The 22,935-nt window shown below is 38.9% G+C and overlaps 1 protein-coding gene across 3 annotated transcripts; it reads right to left on the bottom strand.

Moving 5' to 3' along the window:
- Positions 1-1,824: 1,824 nt before the first annotated feature.
- Positions 1,825-22,835, bottom strand: Mix23 (mitochondrial matrix import factor 23). 3 transcript variants are annotated; one of them, XM_090345481.1, is made up of 6 exons: positions 22,518-22,829; positions 22,052-22,168; positions 12,620-12,745; positions 9,162-9,308; positions 2,898-2,957; positions 1,825-2,121 (listed from the first exon to the last, which is right to left on the bottom strand). In XM_090345481.1, the coding sequence occupies exons 2-6, from the start codon at positions 22,100-22,102 to the stop codon at positions 2,071-2,073; spliced, it is 435 nt and encodes a 144-aa protein (XP_090201607.1). In that variant the 5' UTR covers positions 22,103-22,168; positions 22,518-22,829; the 3' UTR covers positions 1,825-2,070. The 3 variants fall into 3 exon arrangements, with proteins under 3 accessions (XP_090201607.1, XP_090201623.1, XP_090201615.1); XM_090345497.1 differs by lacking the exon at positions 12,620-12,745 and having other exon boundaries at positions 22,518-22,835; XM_090345489.1 differs by lacking the exon at positions 22,052-22,168 and having other exon boundaries at positions 22,518-22,828.
- Between the last annotated feature and the right edge of the window lie 100 nt (positions 22,836-22,935).

The raw sequence follows: 22,935 nt of genomic DNA, 5'->3' as shown, positions 1-22,935 counted from the left end.
ATCATGTCTAGCTATAGCAACTGTTTTTTTGTTTATTTGTTTGGGGGAGGGGGGCTCATGGGGCTTGAATTTTGGGCCTGGGCGCTGTTCCTGAATTCTTCAGCTCAAGGCTACCACACTACCCTTGAGCCACAGACTCACTTCCCAAACTCTAGAGATTAATTAGAGATAGGTCTCATGGCTTTGTAGTGCCAGGATGGCTTTGAACCTCCTCAGATCTCAGCCTCCTGAGTAGCTAAGATTATAGGCGTGAGCCACCACACCCAGCTTATAGCAATCATTTTTTTTTTTTTTTGCCAGTCATGGGGACAGAACTCAGGGCCTTAGCACTGTCCTTGGACTTTCTCAAGGCCTGAACTCTACCACTTGAGCCACCACTTCTGGCTTCTGGCCATACTTCTGGTATGTGGTACCGAATTGAACCTGGGTCTTCATGCATGCTAGGCAAGCACTCTACCACTAAACCAAACTCCCAGCCCCAGCAATTGTTTTTTAAACCAACTTATTCACTATCACTACACCCTTCTCTCTCTTCCTTTTTTGAATTTTGTGGATTCCCTTTTCAGTAGCTATTAAAAAACAAACCAGGGCCAGGAGTTTGGCCTAGTGGTAGAGTGCTTGCCTAGCATGCACGAAGACCCAGGTTCAATTCCTTGGTACCACATACATAGAAAAATGCCAGAAGTGGTGCTGAGGTTCAAGTGGTAGAGCTCTAGCCTTGAGAAAGTCCAAGGACAGTGCTTAGGCCCTGAGCTCAAGCCCAGGACTGGCAAAAAAAGAAAAAACAAAAACAAAACTGTCCAACTGGGCATGGTGTCTCATGCCTGTAATCCTAGCTACTCAGGAGGCTGAGATCTGAGGATCAAGGTTCAAAGCCAGCCTAGGCACTAAAGCTGATGAGACTCTTATCTCCAATTAGCCACTAGAAAACTGGAAATGGCTCTGTGGCTTAAGGGGTAGTAGGATAAGTAGCCTTGAGCTGTAGAGCTCAGAGGCAATGCCCAGGCCCAGAGTTCAAGCCCCATGACTGACAAACAACGACAACAAAACTCCAGGGGCCAGGAGTTTGGCCTAGTGGTAGAGTGCTTGCCTAACATGCACAAAGACCTGGTTTCGATTCCTCGTTATCACACATAGAAAAAAAGCTGGAAGTGGTGCTGAGGCTCAAGTGGTAGAGCTCTGGCCTTGAGAAAGTCCAAGGACAGTGCTCAGGCCCTGAGCCCAAGACCAGGACTGGGAAAAAAAAAAAAAATCCGGAAAAAAAATTAAGTTTTTATATATCTGAAAGAAGATAAATCAAAGTACTACATCTGACAGCAAGATAAATGATAGTAGGAGAATGCTTTTTGGACAGTGTCTACCTTACAGTATTGTCCTTTATAATAATAAACGCTTTTTGGACAGTGTCTACCTTACAGTATTGTCCTTTATAATAATAAACCCACAACAATAAAAAGACAAAGTTGCTAAGCTTGGTGGGAAGTACTTGGGAAGTGGAGGCAGCTCATAGGGCTCAAGGCCAGCCTAGGCCACATCATAAGTAGTAAGTTCCAGACCAGCCTAGACTACATAGTTAAGAACCTGTCTCAAAAACCAACCAACCAACAAAACCCCACTAAAACAATTAAGCAACAAAATAAAAACCCTCAAAAACCTCAAATTTATCCATGACAATGATGAAAAAAAGGTAAACATTCATACCATACCAATAAATTTATAAAGGTCAAAAGGTATAGCACAATCGGATATTGAAAATGTGCCAATTTTCTTATAAGAACGTATTATCTCTGCTTGGAAAGCCATCAAATAAACACATACACCAAGTGAGAAAATTATTTTAATACTTACAAAACATTTTTTTTTTTTTTTACAGAATCAGTATAAAACAGCAGTTGATTACTCATAATTATCAGAATTACTTAGACCTGGGTTCTTGGCTAAGTGGGGCTGAAATCAACAAAAGGACTTGGACAGTTGGCTCAGAAATCACTCTAGGAAGCCCACCCTGTTGATGTCTGTCATGCTTAGCTCTGATGAGATGGCCCGGTCCCTTAGAAAAAAAAATCTTCTTTATTCAGTTTTTGGAGGCTTGAAATGAATTCGGCAGCGTTCATTAAACACCTAGGATAGTTAAACAGAAACAGAAATTTAAAAGAATGTACATGCATGAAAAACTGGAGGAAAACTACATACCAAAATAATAATAGTATTACTTCTTTTTAATGATTAAATAAATGTATATATTGAAAAAATGTTTATTTCTAAAAGTAAGGCACTAAGGAAATAAGATAGTTACTAAATGGAAGAATTTAGGAATTTAAAAAGCTAAGCCAGTACTCAGAAGCAGAATATGAAACTCAGATGGCCAGCTAAGAAAACAGCAGTCCAGCCAAGAACATTGTTTTTTTCACCTTTTGGAAAAGGGTAAATGTATATACTTTTCCAGAAAACTAAAATCATAATTTGTATATCCAACATAAAGCTTCATGATCACATGCTAGAGAAACACCTCACAGAGCAGCTGATGAGATTAAGATTGATGTGAAGTAACTAAGCCCAAGAGATTAATTTTAGTAACATCCTCAAAGGTCTCAGTTCCCTACAGTAAAAACTCTAGATATCAAATATGTCTACTGTTAATATTAGGAGACACAAGGAATGTTTCCAATTCTGTTACCATGGCAGGTCAAAAATTCTCTCATATGCTGTAACAAGCTATATCTTCACTGAAGTTAACTGCAGGAGCCCAACCACCATAAGGAAAAGTAAAAGCCCCAGTTGGCTTGTCAGTGAAGGATCTCTGCTTTCCTTGGAAAGCCACCAAGCACTCTTCTTTTTTCCTCTTTGGTTGTGTTATTTCCCTCCTACTTACTCCAAGAATCAACATTATTTTATACCTTCCAGCTCCTGTCATTGACCACTTCTTCAACATTGAGTTCTGACTGCATCCATTTCAACTGTAAGAAAGGAGAAAAAATTAAGTTATGAGTGGAAAGAGCAAAACCAAGCCATTATATTTTCACAAGTAGCTATTGTTCTAATATACTGACTGTTAATGGTATAGACCTGGGGGCCTTCTTTGACATAATATTCTCATTCCATATCAATTATTAAATCCTTTGGAACAATGGCTCTCAAAACTTTGCCCAAGCAGTTGCCAGAAGACACACAAGTGAACAACAAACACATTTTTAAGAAGTTCAATCTTATTCAATCATAAAAATACACAAAATGAGGGCTAGGAGCATGGCCTAGCGGTAGATAGAGTGTCTGCTAGTATGCACGAAGCCCTGGGTTTGATTCCTCATACCACACACACAGAAAAAAACAAAACAAAACAAAAAAACAGAACACAGCCAGGCACGGTGGCTCACACTTGTAATCCTAGCTACTTATGAGGCTGAGGATCAAGGTTCAAAGCCAGCCCAGGCACAAAAGGACCTGAGACTCATCTCCAATTAAGCTCAAGGTTAGGGCAGTAGCCTTGAGCCAAAGAGCTCAGGGACAGTGCCCAGGCTGAATTCAAGCCCCATGACCCACAAAAACAAACAAACAAACAGCAACAACAACAAAAAAAAACAGAAGTGCTACTGTGGCTCAAGTGGCTGAGTAATAGTCTTTTTTTTTTTTTTTTTTTTTTTTTTTTGCCAGTCCTGGGCTTGAGCTCAGGGCCTGAGTACTGTCCTTGGGTTTTTTCTCAAGGCTAGAGCTCTACCACTTGAGCCTCAGCACCACTTCTGGCTTTTTTCTATGTATGTGGTACCGAGGAATCGAACCCGGGTCTTCATGCATGCTAGGCAAGCACTTTAACCACTAGGCCAAACTCCCGGCCCTGAGTAATAGTCTTGAGCAAAAAAGTATCCAAGGACAGTGCCCAGTCCTTGAGCTTAGGACCTAGAACTGGCCAAAAAAAAAAAAAAAAAAAAAAAAAGCCATATATGACAATCTGATCAATCTTAATCAGATTAGAGTACAAGAAATTTTAATGCACAGAAATTTAGTACATTTCTAGTGGGACTATGAAATGCTGTGTAACTTCCATGACAGTATTTATCAAAAATGTATACTCAAGGACTGAGAGTTTGGCCTACTAGTAAAGTGCTTGCCTAGCATGCATGAAGACCTGGGTTTGATTCCTTTGTATCAAATATATAGAAAAGGCCAGAAATGGTGCTGTGGCTCAACTGGTAGAGCCTTGAAAAAGTCCAAGGACAATGCTCAGGCCCTGAGTTCAAGCCCCAGGACTGGCAAAAAATTAAAATGCATACTCAGGCTGAGTGTCAGTGCTCATGCCTGACACGAGCTACTCTGAGGCTGGAGCTGAGATTCTTGGTTCAAGTCAGAACAGACAGAAAAGTCCTTCTGACTCCATTGCCAAATAACCAGTAAAATGCTGGACTGGTAGCTCAAGGGGTCGAACACCAAGCAAGAGTACAAAAGCCCTGAATTCAAGCCCCCAAACTAGTATACACACACACACACACACACACACACACACACACACACACTTCACATGTCCCTGAGTAGGACAATTATAGTTCTAGAAATTGAAAATACACTTGCAAAGAAAGTCCAGACAAATAAATAATAACAAGAAAGTGGCAAATTGATATACATAAAAGAATTAAGAAAATAGAACTCCGGAAGAAAACCAGACATAGGAAGAAGAATATACAGAAAGATATATAATATTTCTGGTCACAAATGATTAGAAGGTCTAGAAAGGAGAGAAGCTAGTTAGTTTTAGGAAAGAGCTTAAAAATATTCAGGAAAATTAAGGGGGAAAAAAAAGCATGAACTACAGGTTAAATATGTCATGACTCTGATACCAGGCCTGATTCAGAAAGAACAGGCAACCACAAGTATGAAACTCTGGCCAACAATTCAGACCAAATCAAGAGACAGCTCAGACTTGAAATCTGTTCTAAGGACTGCTCCTTTCACAGTTAGTACCAAAGTATAGGCAGATGAATGGCAGAAATGTGGAGTTAAGGGAAAGATTTCTACCAAAGGAACCTGTCATATGGTAAAAACAAACCCGAGCAATTCCCCAGGCAGCCCCCGAATCAGTCTGTCAAGCTCTAAACTGATTGCCAAAGAAATAACAGCTTAAAAAACAAACTAAAAAAAACCCTTCAGTTGAAGAATAGAATATAATAATATATCACTGAGTCTTCATAACTGCTTTCAATTATTTCAAGGGAAGTGGGGGAAAAAAGAGGTTTACATGATTTTCTTATTTCACAGGGGGAGAGGTTTATGCAATTAATGAAGAGAAAACAATGACAGAGAAAAGACAGCGTCCTCTGTCTTCCTGTCCCAACACCTCACCCTTAACTATGGGCTGAGTATAGGGCAGAAACCCCTGGCTGATGTAAAGTCTCATCCAACAAGTCCCAGAGAATCAAGAGAAAAGGAAAGGAACTGCTATTGCATGGTATGCCAGTCTTTAATTCGCTATAGAATCTAATTCTCACCTAAATGGAAACAGACAGAAAACCAGAACTTAAGAAATTATACCTTTATGTTTATAACTTGTCTCTTCTTCCTACTCTATTTAGAACATTGTTGATATTACAGCCAAGTTCTAATTATTGTGGCAATATTACAAACACACAGCTCTGAGATGTTTCTTTTGGGGGTTTCTTAAATAAGTAAACAAATTATCAGTGGCCACTAATAGTTGGAACACAGGGTTCTAACCAGGATGGTACATTTTCTGAGTTAAGGACTTGGTAGAAAGAAAATAAGGAACTTTTTCTCTGCATATAAAATATGCTCACAAAACAACCTAAATTTAGTTATTAGTCACAACTTTAGGTGAAGAGATTGACAGAACCCAAAGTTAGAAGAGAGGATTAAAGTCCCTGGTCTACCACTTTGTGATGTCAGTTCTGAATCGTGGTTTCCTTTATATAGAAACAAAAAGAAAGAGCTGGAACCATTTTAAGAGCTCTCTTTCTGGTCCCATAATCTTTGCAGAAAACTTGAAGAAAAAAGTAGTCACTTTTCCCCATTTCTGGATGCAATTAATTTTTTCCCTCTACCCCTGCAACATTATAGGCTGGAAAGCAAATTCACTGATTGTTTTCAAACGCCTTCCCTGCAGCTGGTGAGTCCTATTAATTATTTCCAGGCATAATGGTAAAAGGATAGATCAGAGCTAAGGAATAATTAAATGTGGCATAATTACTCCTATACACTTAGTTTAACTCTAAACTTTGCTCTCTACAAGTTACTCTATTCTGACGAACTTATAATGAGCTTTCAGTTTCTGAATTCAAAGCTCTGTTGTGCATTTTTCTTTATAAATCATCTTCAAGAAACCCAATCCAAAGCTACCTAGATTCACCTCTGCTTTATACAAATAATGTGTATAAATATATACTTATAAAACATAGGCTGGGTGCGGTGGTTCACGCCTGTAACCCTAGCTACTCACAGGCTGAGATCTGAGGATTGCAGTTCAAAGCCAGCTGAGATTTTTATCTCCAATTGACCGCTGAAAACTGGAAGCTGTGGCTCAAGGGGTAGGGCAGTAGCCTTGAACTAAAGAGCTTAGCTCAGGAACAGTGTCCAGTTCAATGACCCACAAAATAAATAAATAAATACATAAATAAATCTATATTAAAACATGTACATATATAACATACATAAGTATATATAAATCTATAAATAATGTATATAAATGTGTAAGTCATCATACTGAGGGTAGGGTAAGCCAACTGAGCCAAAGTTCATCAGGTAAAGATCCTACTTCCTGATGCATACGCAGGTATGGAGTTTAGACCTATAATAGTGGTCATGAGCAAAGAAAGAAGCAGATAATGGTTGAGGTATGAGTGTAGTGAGGCACTCAAATGATAGAATGAAAATCTAGTCTGCTCACCTGTGTGCCACAAGATCCCCCCACCCCCCACCACATGGCTACGGAGATGGAAGATCCTCTATCAAAATCTGGCTACATCTACTAAATAATGGGCAAATTTCACAACTATTTAGTATGAAGCACAAGATTCTGCTTCACGGGCACAAAAAATACAAACAAGATTTTGATAATTAGATAGTGATCACCTAAAAAGCAAACGTTTTTAAGGGTGAAGAGGTACAATAGTCTAAACACACCTTCAAACATAACCAGGCAAATGTGTGTAGTATGTTGTGAGAGGGAAGGGAAGAGTGCAGGAAGAATTACAAGAAGGAAAAAGAGGGCAGGAAATGGATTGTAAAGTAGGTGGAACAAAATGTAAACAAGAGGAGAATAGAGGCAAAAGTACATGGCAGTTCCTTACAGTTCTTTGTAATTTTCAATTTTGACATTATACAAATCAAAACCCAAACCAAATGTATTCCACATAAAATATAACCAACCTGCTGCAAGTTCTGTACCTGTTGATTGAAACAATTGTGTATGAAAAATCTTTGAGAAATACTGCATGTACTTAGTAACATATGTATTTGTTTTCCTTGTAATTACTTTCTATTGTAATTTTTCTCTTTGTGGTGCTATAGTTTGATCATGTGCTCAACAGTAGCTCTACCATTTAATTCAGGCCCACAGTCCTGTCCTGACTATTATTATCTAAACAATCCAGCTAACAATTATGTAGCACTTGCATTATATTAGGTACTATAAGTAACCTACAGGTGATTTAAAATACAAGAGAAAATGTGTATGAGATATGCAAATACTATGCCTCTTCGTACAAATCTTTTGTATCTTGATCTGTGGATTTTAGTACTAATGGTGAGTGGAGAATAGGGTCCTGAAAGTAATCTCTAGGGTACAGAGGGATGACTATGTGCTGTGTATTACAACACTTAAGGACTATAAGGAAACAAAATATGCTACGTTAATTATATTCTGAGGCTTATACTCTAGCTACATTGTTTGTCAAGGGAAAATAAGGCTTCTCTCAGATAATCCTGGGTGAGGATTTCCTTTCTACTTTCTTAAAAGTGAAAAACTGCAGGGATGTTGGATAAGGGGGACAAAGATGATTCAAAGAGCCAAAGATGCATAACAATTTCTACACAATAGAAAAATTAATTTTGAGGTACTACTAGTACATCTAAATATTCAAATAATATTATATTTGTATGGCTCAAGATGATATTCTAAAGTTAAGTAATTTCTACAGAATTAAATCAAAAGTCAGATTTTTCAAATGTATTTATTATTTCCTTTCAAAGTAATCATCAAAAAATAGATATGGATATGACATGATATTGATCTGTATTGATCCTTTGTCCTATACAGCAGGAAACAAATAAAGAAATAAATATGAAAAACTCATGCTTTTATTTTTTTTGGTCAGTTGTGGAGCTTGAATTCTGGGCCTGGGTATTGTCCCTGAGCTCTTCAGCTCAAGGCTAGCACTCTACCACTTGAGCCACAGCACCACTTCCAGTTTCCTGGTTGTGAATTGGAGATAGTCTCCAGGGACCGGGAGTGTGGCCTAGTGGTAGAGTGTTTGTCTAGCATGCACAAAGAACTGGGTTCGACTGCTGAAGTGGTGCTATGGCTCAAGTGGTAGAGCTCTAGCCTTGAGAAAGCCCAAGGACAGTGCTCAGGAGTTCAAGCCCCAGGACTGGCAAAAAAAAAAAAGTCTCCAGGCTTTTGAGCCCAGGCTGGCTTTGAACCATGATCCTCAGATTTCAGCCTCCTGAGTAGCTAGGATTATAGGTGTGAACCACCAGTGCCCAGCCTTTCATGCTTATTTTGCTTAAAACTATTATACTAGGGGCCGGGAGTTTGGCCTAGTAGTAGAGTGCTTGCCTAGCATGCATGAAGACCTGGGTTCGATTCCTTGGTACCACATACATAGCAAAAAGCCGGAAGTGGTGCTGAGGCTCAAGTGGTAGAGTGCTAGCCTTGAGAAAGCCCAAGGACAGTGCTCAGGCCCTGAGCCCAAGCCCAGGACTGGCAAAAAAAAAAAAAACAAAAAACAAAAAACCTATTATATTATATCTGCTTATAAAATACATTTACTTATTAACATATACCTAAATGGAATAAGATAACTCACTAAACAGGAGTCATTAATTTTGTCATCTTTTTTTTAAAAAAAATATAATCATACTTACTTAAAATTAAAAACTGCCTTTATTTTGAAGGCTATAAAACCTTTGCTTGAGAATGTAAGTTTTGCTCAACTTACCTTTGTCTGTTCTTTTCTAAGTTGCTTTAATAACGTTAAGTCATCCAAATTCTTTTCTCTCTCTTCTCGAAGGCGTTTTACTACTGCTGAGGTTTGGGCTATGCAATTTTTTATAACTCTGTCCCTACTGGCATGAGCTGACATCAACTAAAAGAAGAAAGGAATAAAATGGGGTAAAGAAATCACACCAATTTATCACATTTTAGTATTTTAAAATTCTTGCTGAATGAAACTTCTGAAAATGCTTTTTAAAAACAATTTTTATTTACTGAATGCATGGTTGAAATTATGCTGAATCAACTCAACAATCTTAAAACAGATGAAAGATGGTAGTGCCGAAGGTAGAAGGCAGAGGTCTGAATGTCTTTCCTCACCATGCCTCTTAGCTATAGTGCCCTTGCTAGACTTTTCCCTTCAGACTCTTTTGGCCTCTGTCCCCTTATTGCTAGTTCTCCTCTTTAATCCCTTCAAATTTTTTCAGTCTTACACTGTCAACAGGAAAAGAGATTATTAGCTAAGTGGCCTGGAGGTCTTAGTTACAATAAAAATAAGAAATGCTATATGTACTTGGTCAAGATGCTGAAGCACGCAAGTGCTGCTTAAAAAACAAACAAACAAACCAAAAGGCCGGGAGGTTTTGGCCTAGCAGTAGAGTGCTTGCCTAGAATGCACCAAGACCTGGTGCAATTCCTCGGTACCACATACATAGAAAAAAAAAGCCAAAGTGGTGCTGAGGCTCAAGTGGCAGAGCTCTCACCTTGAGAAATTCCAAGGACAGGGCTCAGGCTCTGAGCTTAAGCCCAGGACTGGCAAAAAAAAAAAACAAAAACAAAAACAAAAAACCAAAGGCTGGGCCCTAGAGGAACATCGTAGGTACTTGGGGATGCTGAAAATAGAAGGGGGATTGTGGCTCGAGGACAGTTCAGGCTGAAAAGTTTCCGAGATTTCAATAGTTGGTCACAGTGGTTCTGCTCTTGAGAAGCTTAGTTTGGGAAGGCTGAGGTTTCAGGCTAGCCTAAGCAGCAAAGTCTGTTTAGAATCCATCTTAATGGAAAGAAACTGGTCATGGTTACCTGTATCCTCAGGACAGAAAGCTTAAAATAGAGGAATTAAGGTATAAGCACATGCCTAGACAGGAAGCAATATCCTATCAAAAATAACTAGCATAAGCTGGATGCCAGTTGCTCACACATATAATCCCAGTTACTCAAGAAGCTGAGACCAGAAGGAATTTTGGCCAAAAAAAATCAACCTGAGCAGAAAAGTTCAGGAGACTCCATCTCCAAAACAACCAGCAAAAAGTTCGCTGCAGGGCTGGGAATGTGGTTTAGTGGTGCAGTGCTTGCATAGCATGTGTGAAACCCTGAATTCAATTCCTTAGTACCATATGAACAGAAAAAGCCAGAGGTGGTACAGTGCTAGCTTTGAGCAAAAGAGGCTCAGGGACAGTGTTCAGGCCCTGAGTGCAAGCCCAGGGCCTTACTAACTGGAGGCACAACTCAAGTGCCAACTAAGCAAGCATAATACCCTAAGTGCAAACTGGTACCAACAAACAAGGAGGGAGAAAGGTTAGACAAACAACTCAGCAATGACAGTGCCTGCTGGGCAAGCATGAGGCTCTGAGGTCAAGTCCCAGTACTGTCCACTCCAAAAGAAGGGACTATACATGAAATACAGACTGCTGTGACAACTGTGTGTGAGGATTTCAAGTATGGTTATCTGACAGAATTTTTTAATAACCTTCACCTGTTCAAATAATCTAACAAAATATTTCTCACATCTTTTTTTTTTTTAACCAAGGCATAATGGTCTTTTTTCAAGCATATTCCCATGATCATAGACAAATTTCTTCCTCTGTTTTAGTATGTAGCCAGATTTGATGATTTGATGATAACCTCAAACATTTGTATTTGTAAAGGACAGTTCTAAGTTTGTAGATTTGTTTGGCAATGACATTTTATGTTTATGTTGAGAACTGACTGTAATGCTAAGATTTACATTTTAGAGTATGTAATGTGATTAGTCGGGAGAATTTGTTTCACTGTAATTTTTTAAAATTTATTGTGAGTATACTTTTGATCTTTGGAATTTCTAGAACTCATACTTCATAATAACTTTACATATCAATTGCTATGATGGAAGCTGGATCAGGGAGACTATGAATAACCTGTTTATTTCACAGATTTCTCAACAAGGACAATACTTAATGGAACTGAATGGTACTTACTGGTTGGGCACTATGCAAGCCCAATCTGAAATAATCAACAATAATAGCAGCTATTATTATTATTGTACATAAATATAAAAATAAATAAGCTTTTTATATTATCTCACTTATTACCCTAATTATCCTATAAACTAGAGGCAGAGATTGCATAACATGTTTAAGGTCACCTACCCAGGGCACAGCAAAGCTAAGATATAATATAATTTGGAATCCATGTTGTAAATCATGACACTATATAAACCTCCACCTTATTAGGAAGATTACAAAAATGAAGTGAGCTGTCAACCTCACAGTAAATTAGGACTTAAATTTATCCTTTTACTCCTGGAAACTACTCAATAAAGTCCACACTTTGCAACTTTTAAAAACTACAATATTTAGCTGATCACTGAATAAGATGACATATTTCATTATAAAAGCAGAAAATATAAGCAACGAAAGCTCCAAATTATTTGATATAAATAAGCTGCAATATGTAAATAACATTTTTGATGATTGAAAAATGCATTTTAGGCTTTATGTAATACTTTCTTTATAGGACTATGATATTTGGGTACTAGAGCTTTCCTTCTGCTTCTGGAAATTAAACAGAGGTACAACAATGAAATGAAAAAATATATTCTTGAAAAACCAAAGCTTCAGGAAAGGTTCATTTATCTGTAGCTTTGCCTCTCTGGCAACTGCCACATGCAGCTTTTTCAAGAAATAAGGATCTATGATATAAAAATCAATGTTAATACATTCTTTAAATAAAGAAAAAAAAGAAATAAGGATCTAGAAGGTGTGAAGGGCTTTATTTCTTCCTTCTTCTAGCAACTCTGGCCTTTTAGGATTGAGTCAAACCCTTGTTGCTCTTGTTCTGTCTTGCTTTACATTTCACCTTGTGTACAAAGTCTCCTTAAGTTAAAGGCTGTGAACAAAGAGGCTAAAAAACTATTCCTCTCATTTTCAGAACTATCACGTCACAGATTCATGTATGAGATACAACTTGGTTTGTTTGTAGAACTTAGTCTAACTTTATATATATATATATGTATGTATATATACATACATAGATGTATATACACACACATACATACATACATACATACAATACATATATCTCCCCAAGTGTGGGCAGGGAACCATGAAGTGTTTAATCACAATTTACATATATGTCAAAGGAATTATTTTGCCTGCAAAGAAAGGCATAATTAAAAGCACAAAAGAGAGACTCAAAAGATACACTTACAGACTCATAAAGTTGTTTACAGGTTTGGCTGGCATCAATTTTCCCTGCAAAGGAAGCTGTTGGGACCGTAGTGTTTAATTCATGTACTATTCTGTCATCAATTGTCCTCATCACCTTGAGTAATTCCTATATACATTTAAAATAAAAGAATATTACCTAAATGGTATGGTCAATGATTTTTTTTTAAAAAGTAAGTATTGAAGCAAAAAATAAAGTCTTGGATATTTCACAATCCTTTCTATTTAGAAGTGAGGAAACAAAGCCAAATATAGTACATTCATAAGAAAATTTTTATTACAAGATTATAGGCAAATTATGTAATAATAATTCTAATAGTGGGCACCATCTGTGTGGTTCAGCTGTGACCATCTTTATGTTTGAAACTGCTTTGCTCGTATTTAAATTCCATTTGCTGGCATGGTGCTTAGCAAAAAGTATGTTTTTCCTACTCCACTATATAGCTCAAAATGGCTTCTCGTGAACTTCACTACCACACGTTCTCCATAACCACTGGCCTACTGTTTGCATCACTGCAAAATACACTGGAAAAACATATGTAAAACTTAACTAGTAGTTAGTAGGAAATTCAGAAATTGTGATGAAACCTAGGTCTTCACTTTATATATCTCCTTTTTTTCCTTTCCTCCTCATCAAGACTCTACTAACTGAGGGGGGAAAGGGGGAGAGAGGGGAAGGGAGAAAGGGAGAGAGGGAGGGAGAGAGAGGGAAAAATAATGCTGAAAGGGCAGTAAACTTAAGACTGCTAAGTGCCTCTCAGTAGTACAACATGTATTTGGGCTTTGTGTTCTGCCTCTGGGACAGAAGGAAAAAAGAAGGTAGAAAAGAAGGAAGGGAAGGAACAAATATTTGAACAGCACATCTTCTTCCCCAAATTGAGACCAGAAAGTTAGAAACTTGGGCACTAGCTACATTCTTCAGTTAACATATACTCTGGGACCGAATTTTAACATTTAGCCCCTCCTTTTTAATGGTTCCTTAAATTTATAAACAATAAGAGCTGAGGACATAGCTCAAGGGGTAGAGCACCAGCCTAGAAATGCAATCCCTTGAGTTCAAACCCCTGCACCATCAACAAACACCAACAAACAAAATAAAAACAATTCAAGTTCACTGAAAAAAATCATCAAGAAAACAGAAATACATTATGCTAGAAACATAATTACTATTGAAAACATCCAAGTTAAAATTTGTTATTAATATGCATGAAAGCAAAGTTGTTTGTCACTGTCAATAGAACATTCTATCAATCAAACTTAAATCCGTAAGTGAAACTCCTTCATTTCTCACTTATTAAAGTATTACTTTCATTTCAGAAAAATTAGAAAAGTTTTACATAAAAATTATCCAAAGTTAACCATTATCAATATATTAAATGATATACTTGGTTTTTTTTTTCTGCACATTGAAAATATTCTATCCTGTGAAGCTATTACAAACTGTTTCCAACTATAACCACTGCAAAAAGCACTCAGGGACAGAGGTCAAGCCCTATGTTCTGAAGGATTTTTTTTTTTTTAACCTCAAGTAAATGGTAGATCTAACCCTGTTTATTATCTTGTCTTTTTTTTCTGCATCTTTTGTTGATGGCATTCGTTGTATAGGCTGTAATTATTCCGGTGATAATTTGAACATATTAACTTGGCAATTCTTTTTATATAGTTCACTGTTTATAGTAATGATTATACAGTGTCCATAAATGGGGAGGGGCGTGAGAAAAGAAACACAATAATTAGGTTTGAAATCTAACTAATTGATTAGGATCAGGAAAGACAGGGGAAGGAAAAGATCTGGAAGGATCAGGAAGATCTAATTCTCTCCGAGCTAATCACAGGACATTAAACAATATTTTGAATTTACTGTTAACTGTAACAATGGAATTGTTAAAAAAATAGTAATCTTTCAGAGTCTGAAATATTCACAAAGAAAAAAAAATATGATTCCCGAATATACTTTGAAATAGTCTTGCTAAGGTGGGTCAAGTGGCAATAGAATGTACTGCTGAAACAGGAACAAACATGAATTAATTGTTGAAGCAAAGGGCCGAGAATCTCAAGGGTTAGGGTATTGGCGCTCTTTTTGTATGTTTGAAATTCTGTTAAATTTGAGTTACCTATTAAGATTATATAAGCAAAGTAGACATTATAGGGTAGAGTTCTATGTACAAATCGGTTTTCCCTCAAGCCATGACATTAGCAGAGAACCAATGGTGAAGAAAGAACTCTAGCCTTTAAATATAGAGGAAAAGAACTGCAATATCACAAAAACCAGGAGAGGTTTAATAGAGGGAAAGTTGAATTACATAGAAAAAATTATATAGCTTGACCACGATAGGAGCTATTTAAATACAATGTTAAATGAACTGAAAAGTTAATGGATTCAGTTAAAAAAAAAAAAGAGTAAGGAACAAATGTATAAGGCCCACTTCTGTATTATGAAATAGGATTTCAGTATTTACTAAAAAAAAAAAACCAAAAGTTTTAACTATTGTGAGGCTACATGATCAGATTTGTGTCTTTAAAATATCTGCTTAAATTAAAACATGGACTATGGACTAGAGAACAATAGAACTGAAGGGATCAGGAGACGATGTAGCAAAGTAAGTGAAAGATGACACAGTCTAACCTTTCCTAAGGTTTTACTGACTGAACTTTAACCAGCTTTTGAAATTGAACATTGGCTGTATTTTAATCACCATAGCTATATCACTCTTCAATAAAACAATTTGGATGTACTATTAAGGGCCTTACATAATGGGAATTTATTTACATTAACCAGGCAATGAATCAATTGACTATGAAGTCTCATCAATGGAACTTACAAATATGAACTGAGAAATACTCTGTGTACTGATGGATTACCAACACATGAACTAAAGTTGAGCGTTCAATATGGTAGACATTAGTATGTAAGGTTATTTAAATTAAAATTCAATTTAATTGCAAAAGTTTGGTTTTTCAGTTGTTCTAGCATATTTAAAGAGGTGGAGAGAGCCACATTACTAGGGTTACCGCACATAGATAGCACAAATGTGGAATATTTCTACCACCACAGAAAGATCTATCAGGCCTTGTTATGCTATATTCATAATGTAAGATATCCTTAAATGTGACAAAAAAATACAAGGCAAAGAAAAATGAAAAAAAAAAGGGGGTAAGGAATAATATGAAAGAAATAATTTCTATCAAAATTGGAAAAGGTAAATTTAACTAAATAAATCACTTCTTCAGGTTCATGTTTCCTTGCAGGGAAAAAGTGCCAGAGTATGTACAGCAACTCTAAGAGTCTAAAGAAAACAGAAGGGTAGCTCTCAGACCAAGAGCAAAGGAATATACACACAATAGTACTGTTCATAAATCACATCAATCATTTATAAGGTATTATTATCCTATCAATGCCTGGTCCCAATAGCATTCTCTGGCACACATACAAATTCACCAAGAAGACATATAGAAAATACTTATCAAAATGAACTCCAGGAAATGGAAACGAGCCAGGAAATGGAAACGAGGTTTCTTTCTTTCTTTCTTTATTGTTTTCTTTTCTTTTTGTTTTGTTTGTTCATTTATATGTCTTTGGGAGTGTAAGGAGAGACACAGAAATGAAGGGACAAAGAGCAAACAAATGCAGCAGTGGTAGTCACTAGACATTGTTGAAAATGAACTACACAACCTGTGGATGAGGATGAGAAGGAAAAACAGTGAGAGAAAGAGAAGAGGGGACTTTGTCTAAAATGAAATGCACGCTTGTCGGGCGTGGTGGCTCACGCCTGTAATCCTAGCTACTCAGGAGGCTGAGATCTGAAGATGACAGTTCAAAGCCAGCCCTGGCAGAAGAGTCCCCATGAGACTCTTATCTCCAATCAACTACTCAAAAACTATAAGTGGAAAGGGCCCAGGCTCTGAATTCAAGGTCCATGACCACAAAAAGAAATGAATTCTTTACCTGACTTACATAAACGGAAACTCACTGTATATCACCTTTATAATAACAATAAAAAATTAACAAAAAGACATATGGAAGACATCACAAGACATGACAGAATAGACCTTATATACAATAATTGCAATACCTGTCCTCAGAGGCAATGTAGAAATTCAGATCAGTGGTTTTGTGACGGTAAGTGGTACAAGGTAGGTCTTGGAACACTTACCAACTTCTACATCATAGAAAAAGATAAGTTTAACAGTGCTTCTAGCTTCTACTATCATTCATCCTTAAAAATGTGAAGATATTTGATAAATGTTTTAATTTTAGGCTGATACTTTATATTTATTGAGCTATGTTATTACGAATTGCATTTTAAATTGTGGAACAAAAGTCACATCCTATTGGAAGGGAATTTACTTATCATTTAATAATGGGAGTACAGCAACTTTTCTATTTCTATAGTTTTTATAGTTTAATCTTATGATTATCAGAAAAACCTCTTAGAACCTCTTAGTAATTGAGCCAGTTTTTTTGTTTGTTTGTTTGTTTTTTGTGGGTCATAAGGCTTGAACTCTGGGCCTGGACATCCCTGAGCTCTTCAGCTCAAGGCTAGCACCCTACCCTTGGACCTGGCCATTGTCGCCAAACTCTTCACCTCAAGGCTACTGCTCTACCCTTGAGCCAAGCCCCACTTTGTAGAGGTTAACTGGAAATAAAGAGTCTCAGGTCTTTTTGTGCCCGGGCTGGCTCTGAACCTTGACCATCAGATCTCAGCCTCCTGAGTAGCTAGAATTACAGGTGTGAGCCACCACACCCGGCCACCAGTTTGGGCTTTTTTGTTTTGTTTTCTTTTACTGTAAATAAGAGGTTTTAGAAAAAGGACATTTATGGGGCCGGGAGTTTGGTCTAATGGTAGAGTGCTTGCCTTGCAATTCCTTGGTACCACATACATAGAAAAAAGCCGGAAATGGTGCTGAGGCTCAAGTGGTAGAGCTTCTAGCCTTGAGAAAGTCCAAGGATAGTGCTCAGGCCCTGAGCTCAAGCCCAGGACTGGCAAAAAAAGAAAAAAGAAAAAAGAAAAGAAAAAGGACATTTATATAACTAAAGGACAATATAACCCATGAATGACCTGGGAACCCCCTTTACATTTCTACTCCTTTTCCTCTGTCTGAAGCTATCTGGAGGCACACCCCATTCAAAGGATGTTCTTTTCAAACAGAACTTACTCCTCAAACCCTATTTTGGCACCACTGTTCACATTATTGCTTTCCCTAATCCAGAAATACACAGTTGGTTGCAATTGCCTGAATCCTTTCACTACCAGCAGCCACAGGGATAGGAACAGGACACTGCTGGGTATGCTACGCTGTAATAGGAACCGAGGTGAAGGCTGAAAATAATCCATTCAGTTCACACTTAATTACCATATGACTCAAAATCAATTGTGAATACGTGAATAAACAGTCCTACTAGAAGCACCAAGACATTCTGGGAAGGAGTATTCATTGACTTTGTGGAGATGACTTATGAAGTGGATCTCAGATTAGGGTCAAAAGGAAAATATTTCAGCACAGTAACAGGTTGAAAAAAGGCTTACAAATGGCAAACAGCATAATGAGTTCGGTTCAAATATACACTGGATATGAAGGGATGGGAGAAAAACGTGTCAATACTGGTCATGTTAGCAGATGCCGGTGGCTCACATCTGTACTAGCTATTCAAGAAGCTGAGGTCTAAGGATCACAGTTCAAAGCCAGTCCAGACAGGAAATTGAGACTTTTACCTACAATTCACCAACAAAAAATGCCAAGGCAGAGCTATGGCTCAAGTGGCAGAGCGCCAGCTTTGCGGTCTTGAGTGAAAAGGCTAAGGGATGGTACACAGGCAATGAGTTCAAGCTCCAGTATACACACACACACGACGGGCACATGTGCACACAAAGAATAAGAACAGTGATAAGAAGTATGTCTAGGAAGAAGTATTTACAATTGGACTTCAAAAAGCCTGTATGCCACGTTTAGTACTATCTGAGCCCTAAAGTTCAATACATGGTTGGATTCTAAAATTCAGAAGGTAACCGTAGGATGCTATCACATTATGGGTATCAGGATGAAGGAAGGTTATATTAAAGTGACTGAAGATAGGAAGGCCTGCTGAAAAGCTAGTTGCAAAAATGTCAAGGAGTCCTGAACAAAGTCAGTGACAATAATAATGAGCCTTAATAAAATACTTCTTGATCATCTTGTCCACTACTCAAAAATGACTCCTCAATCTCATACTAGGCCTTAGGCCTTCCTAAGGCCTAGCTGGGCTGACTCAAAACTAATGGGCTCAAAGCTATTTACCTTTCTCAACCTCCCCTGTAGCTGGAACTACAGGTATATGTCATGTCTGGCTTCGACACTCTTCCATTTGTTATTTCCCTAAAGGCCCTATCTCCAGGAGATAGGAGTTTCAATGTGGACATCAAGACAGTCCATAACGGGTGCCCACCAGCTGCATATCCTTGGAGTACCCTTGTACAAGATAGAAAACAAGAAACTTAATATAAATGGGGACATAAAACGTGGGAAAACTGAAGACACAAATAAAATCCCTTCAGTATTCAGACAGAAATTAAGATGATAATTGAGTTGAGTGTTAGATAGTAGAAGATATCAGGGGTATCATAGACAGAGGTAACAGTATGTATGCAATATAATTTATGTACAAAGCCATGGGTTCCATTCCTCAGTACTATATACATAGAAAAAGGCAGAAGTGGTGCTGTGGGTCAAGTGGCAGATCACTAGCTTTGAAAAAGCCCAAGGACAGTGCTCACACCCATAGTTCAAGCCTCAGGACTGGCCAAAAAAAAAAAATTTGAGGCTAGCTAGGATAGAGAACCTTTGAAAATTATGTGCTAATTATTTAGCACAAATACCATACTGTAGATATGGCTAGTGGTAGAGTGCCAACCATGAGCAAGAAAACACAAAGCCTGAGGCTTTGAGTTTAAGTGCTGGTATTAGCATACTATCCCTTTTCTAAAAATAAGAATAAACTGAACTAAAAAAATCAGGCACGGTGATCCAGGCTAGCTAGCTAGCTATGTGAGAGGTCCAGGCAGGATAATCAAGAATTTGAGGCCAGCCTGGGCAGGTAGTAAAGTTCTAAAAATAAATAAATAAAATGCAAGGGTGGAGCCTTTTTGAATACTAATGTGGCAGAATACTATGAACCTAGGTTCAATGCCCAACAACACACATACACACCCAGAAAAGGTGTTACACTGTTAAGGTATTTTATCAGCTCAATGAAATCTAGTTTTAGAAAATCAAATCATTATATAATTTTAAATGTCACTTCATCTTAAAGATTCAAGTTAATTCTCAATGTAGTCAAGTGATTAGATCCAGATCAAAAGATCATTAGCGGCAAAAGCAGTACTACAACCCAGAGTATCTAAATCCTTACTTGGTACACTTCTTGGTACCCTTTTCTTTTTTCCTCAGTCTTGGGCTTGAGCTTAGCACCTGAGCACTGTCCTGGACTTTCTCAAGGCTAGAGCTCTACCACTTGATTCTCAGCACCACTTCCAGCTTTTTTTCCATATATGTGGTACTGAGGAATCAAACCTGGGTCTTTCTGCATGCTAGGCAAGCACTCTACCACTAGGCCAAACTCCCCACCCCAAAGCAACATACACCCCCCCACCCCCCACCCCCAGAAATGAGGATTGAAGTCAGAGCCTTACACTTGCCAGGCAATGACACTTACGCTGAGGTAAATCTCCAACCCTCGGTACACTTTCTTACTGACCTTAAGGCTACTGCTACTCACTTCTATGAACTAATTAACTCAAGTAAGGTTATCCAATAAGGTGAAAGCTACCAATGGGCTGGTTACATTCAAATAATTAGGGGCCGGGAGCATGGCCTAATGGTAGGGTAGAGTGCTTGCCTAGTACACATAAAGCCCTGGGTTTGATTCCTAGGTACCACATACACAGAAAAAGCCAGAAGTGGTGCTCGGCTAAAATGGTAGAGCACTAGCCTTGAGAAGGTCTAAGGACAGTGCCTAGGCCGAGTTCAAGCCCCAGGACTGACAAAAAATAAAAATATTCAATATACTTGGAACTCAAAAAAATTCATTTTATCCTATTTAACATTTCTGGCCCCAAGATTTTTGCGATTAGGTTGAAGGTTTACCAATAAGACAAGTGCTCTGTCATTGAGCTCAATCCCCAACAAAACATTTCCAAGAGTATATGCATTTACACAACACTTTTATCATATTAAACTTGGCTGTTAGGCTGATTCTTGTCTAAGAAGCAGCTGAAGAGGGAACAACTAACACATAAATTTCTTTGGCCCAGTGTCCATTTCTGAAGTAAGTTAATTTGCTGAAGTTATCTTCAAGAATAACAATACAAATTATTCAAATGTATGGGAGCACCAAAGAAAATTTTTACTCTAAGCTTACCATTTTTCTTTTTTGACACTATAGATAGGTCAAGACATATAAACATATTTTTCCGTAGCTTTAGTTTAAATACATACATTAATGGTTTTTAAATGGAACTCTAGGGTCAGGAGTGTGGCCTAGTAGTACAGAGCTTGCCTAGCATGCACCAAGCCCTGGGTTCGAGTCCTCAGTACCACATACACAGAAAAAAACGGAAATGGTGATGTGGCCCAAGTGGTAGAGCAATGGCCTTGAGAAAGCTCAAGAACAGTGTCCAGGCCCTCAGTTCGAGCACCAGGCCTAGCAAAAAATAAAAAATAAATAAATTGAACTCTAGGCAACAGGACACACATCTGTGTTGGAACAAATAAGTTTCACAAATAAGTTTCACCGCAACTTCAATCAAATCTAGATCTCTGTTCTTGAATTCACAAGTTGAGTAAGAACTAGCCCGCAGGTGTTAGCACAGTAAAAGAAAAGTAAATATAGATTTTTTCTTAACTACTACATTTTTCTTCCCTTGGAGAATCTAGGCAGGAAATAAATAGCACCAGAATTATTATAGCATTAATCTTCCCAAGCTTGCAAACAGTAAATTGGGCAAACATTTTATTCTCTTGTGTCGTTAAGTTGGTTTTTTTTTTTTTTTCCGTTTTCTTCTCACCCACCAAACCTGTAGGCTTAAAAGAAGGTTAATGGCAGAGGCTGAAAACTTGAGTTCAAAATCCAGAGCATTTACCATCCCTACTCAGAGGCCGAGCTCGGCTTCCCCACCGCGGCAGGACTGAACAGTGTCCCAGCGAAGGCCGGGGACACGGGGAGAGCCACCCACCGCCCCACCGCCCCACCCCGCCGCGGCCTCGCTCCCCAAGGCCAACCGCGCGCCCCCCGTGACCTCCAGGGGCGTGAAGCCCACACAGCCTCGAAACGCCCGCTTTCCCCAAAACTGGCTTATACTCCCTCCCAAGCTACCACACGGAAGAGGATCTGGGGTACGAAAGGTAGGGAAAGTTCGCCACAGGAGGAAAATCCCGTCACCTGAAACTCGGCGAACTCCTCACAGTTCACACCGCCACTGGGCGCCGCCATATTGGACAAGCGTGAGGACCCCGCGGCAGGCCAATCACCGAGGGGCAGAGGTGTCCGCGCCGCCGCCTGATTAGAACAATGAACCTACAGTCACCATTGCTTTTGCCGCCTCCTACCTAGACTTTTCTTGCCCAGTCATCGTGCTGACCGTTCACTCCAACCGCGAGAACAAGACTGAACTAGCCAAGATGGAGATCGTTAACCCCAGCCCCCAACTTCTTAGAGGGGGACCCGGTCTACTCCCACCAGATCATTAGAAAGGGAATCTTAGGAATCCTTCTCCTCCAGTGCCCATCTTCTGTCCACAGAGGCCCGTGCTCCTTAGGGATCTGAGAAGAAACTTAACATAACGAAGGGCATTTCTGGTAGCGTGGGTGGGCAAACTTTCTACTAAAAAAAGAAGTAAATAGAAAACCTGTCAGTTTCTCAGAGAAGTTCCAAAAGGCCACAAGACGTGTGGCCACCGGGCACCGCCGAGTCTAAGTGTGTGTTTCGGGTGCGCATGCACGCACGCGTTGGGAACCTCGGGAGAGCGGTTCGGGGGGATGCCAGCGTGTCTGGGTAACGTGTTTAGGGAGTTTACAGTTCACAAAACTTTCACGATTTTTTTTTTCTTTAGTTTTCTTTTTTCTTCTGCCTTAAGGCGAAGGCTCCCAGTGCCCAACTCAACGGGAGCACGCCGAACGTGCCGCACAGCCAGGCCCGCGAGCGCGCAGGGGCCGGGGCTGGGAGCGCCGCCCGCCAGCTCCGAGCGTCGCTCACGTCCCACACGTCCCGCGCGCCTCGCGCGTCACTCGCACCCGATTGGCTCCGCCCTTTGCCCCGCCCTCCAG

This window comes from Megascapheus bottae, chromosome 1 (genome assembly GCF_031878675.1).
Source record: "Megascapheus bottae isolate mThoBot1 chromosome 1, mThoBot2.hap1, whole genome shotgun sequence".
Lineage (NCBI taxonomy): Eukaryota > Metazoa > Chordata > Mammalia > Rodentia > Geomyidae > Megascapheus > Megascapheus bottae.
Note: the sequence above shows the minus strand (reverse complement) of the source record. Positions and strands in the feature narration are given on the sequence as shown.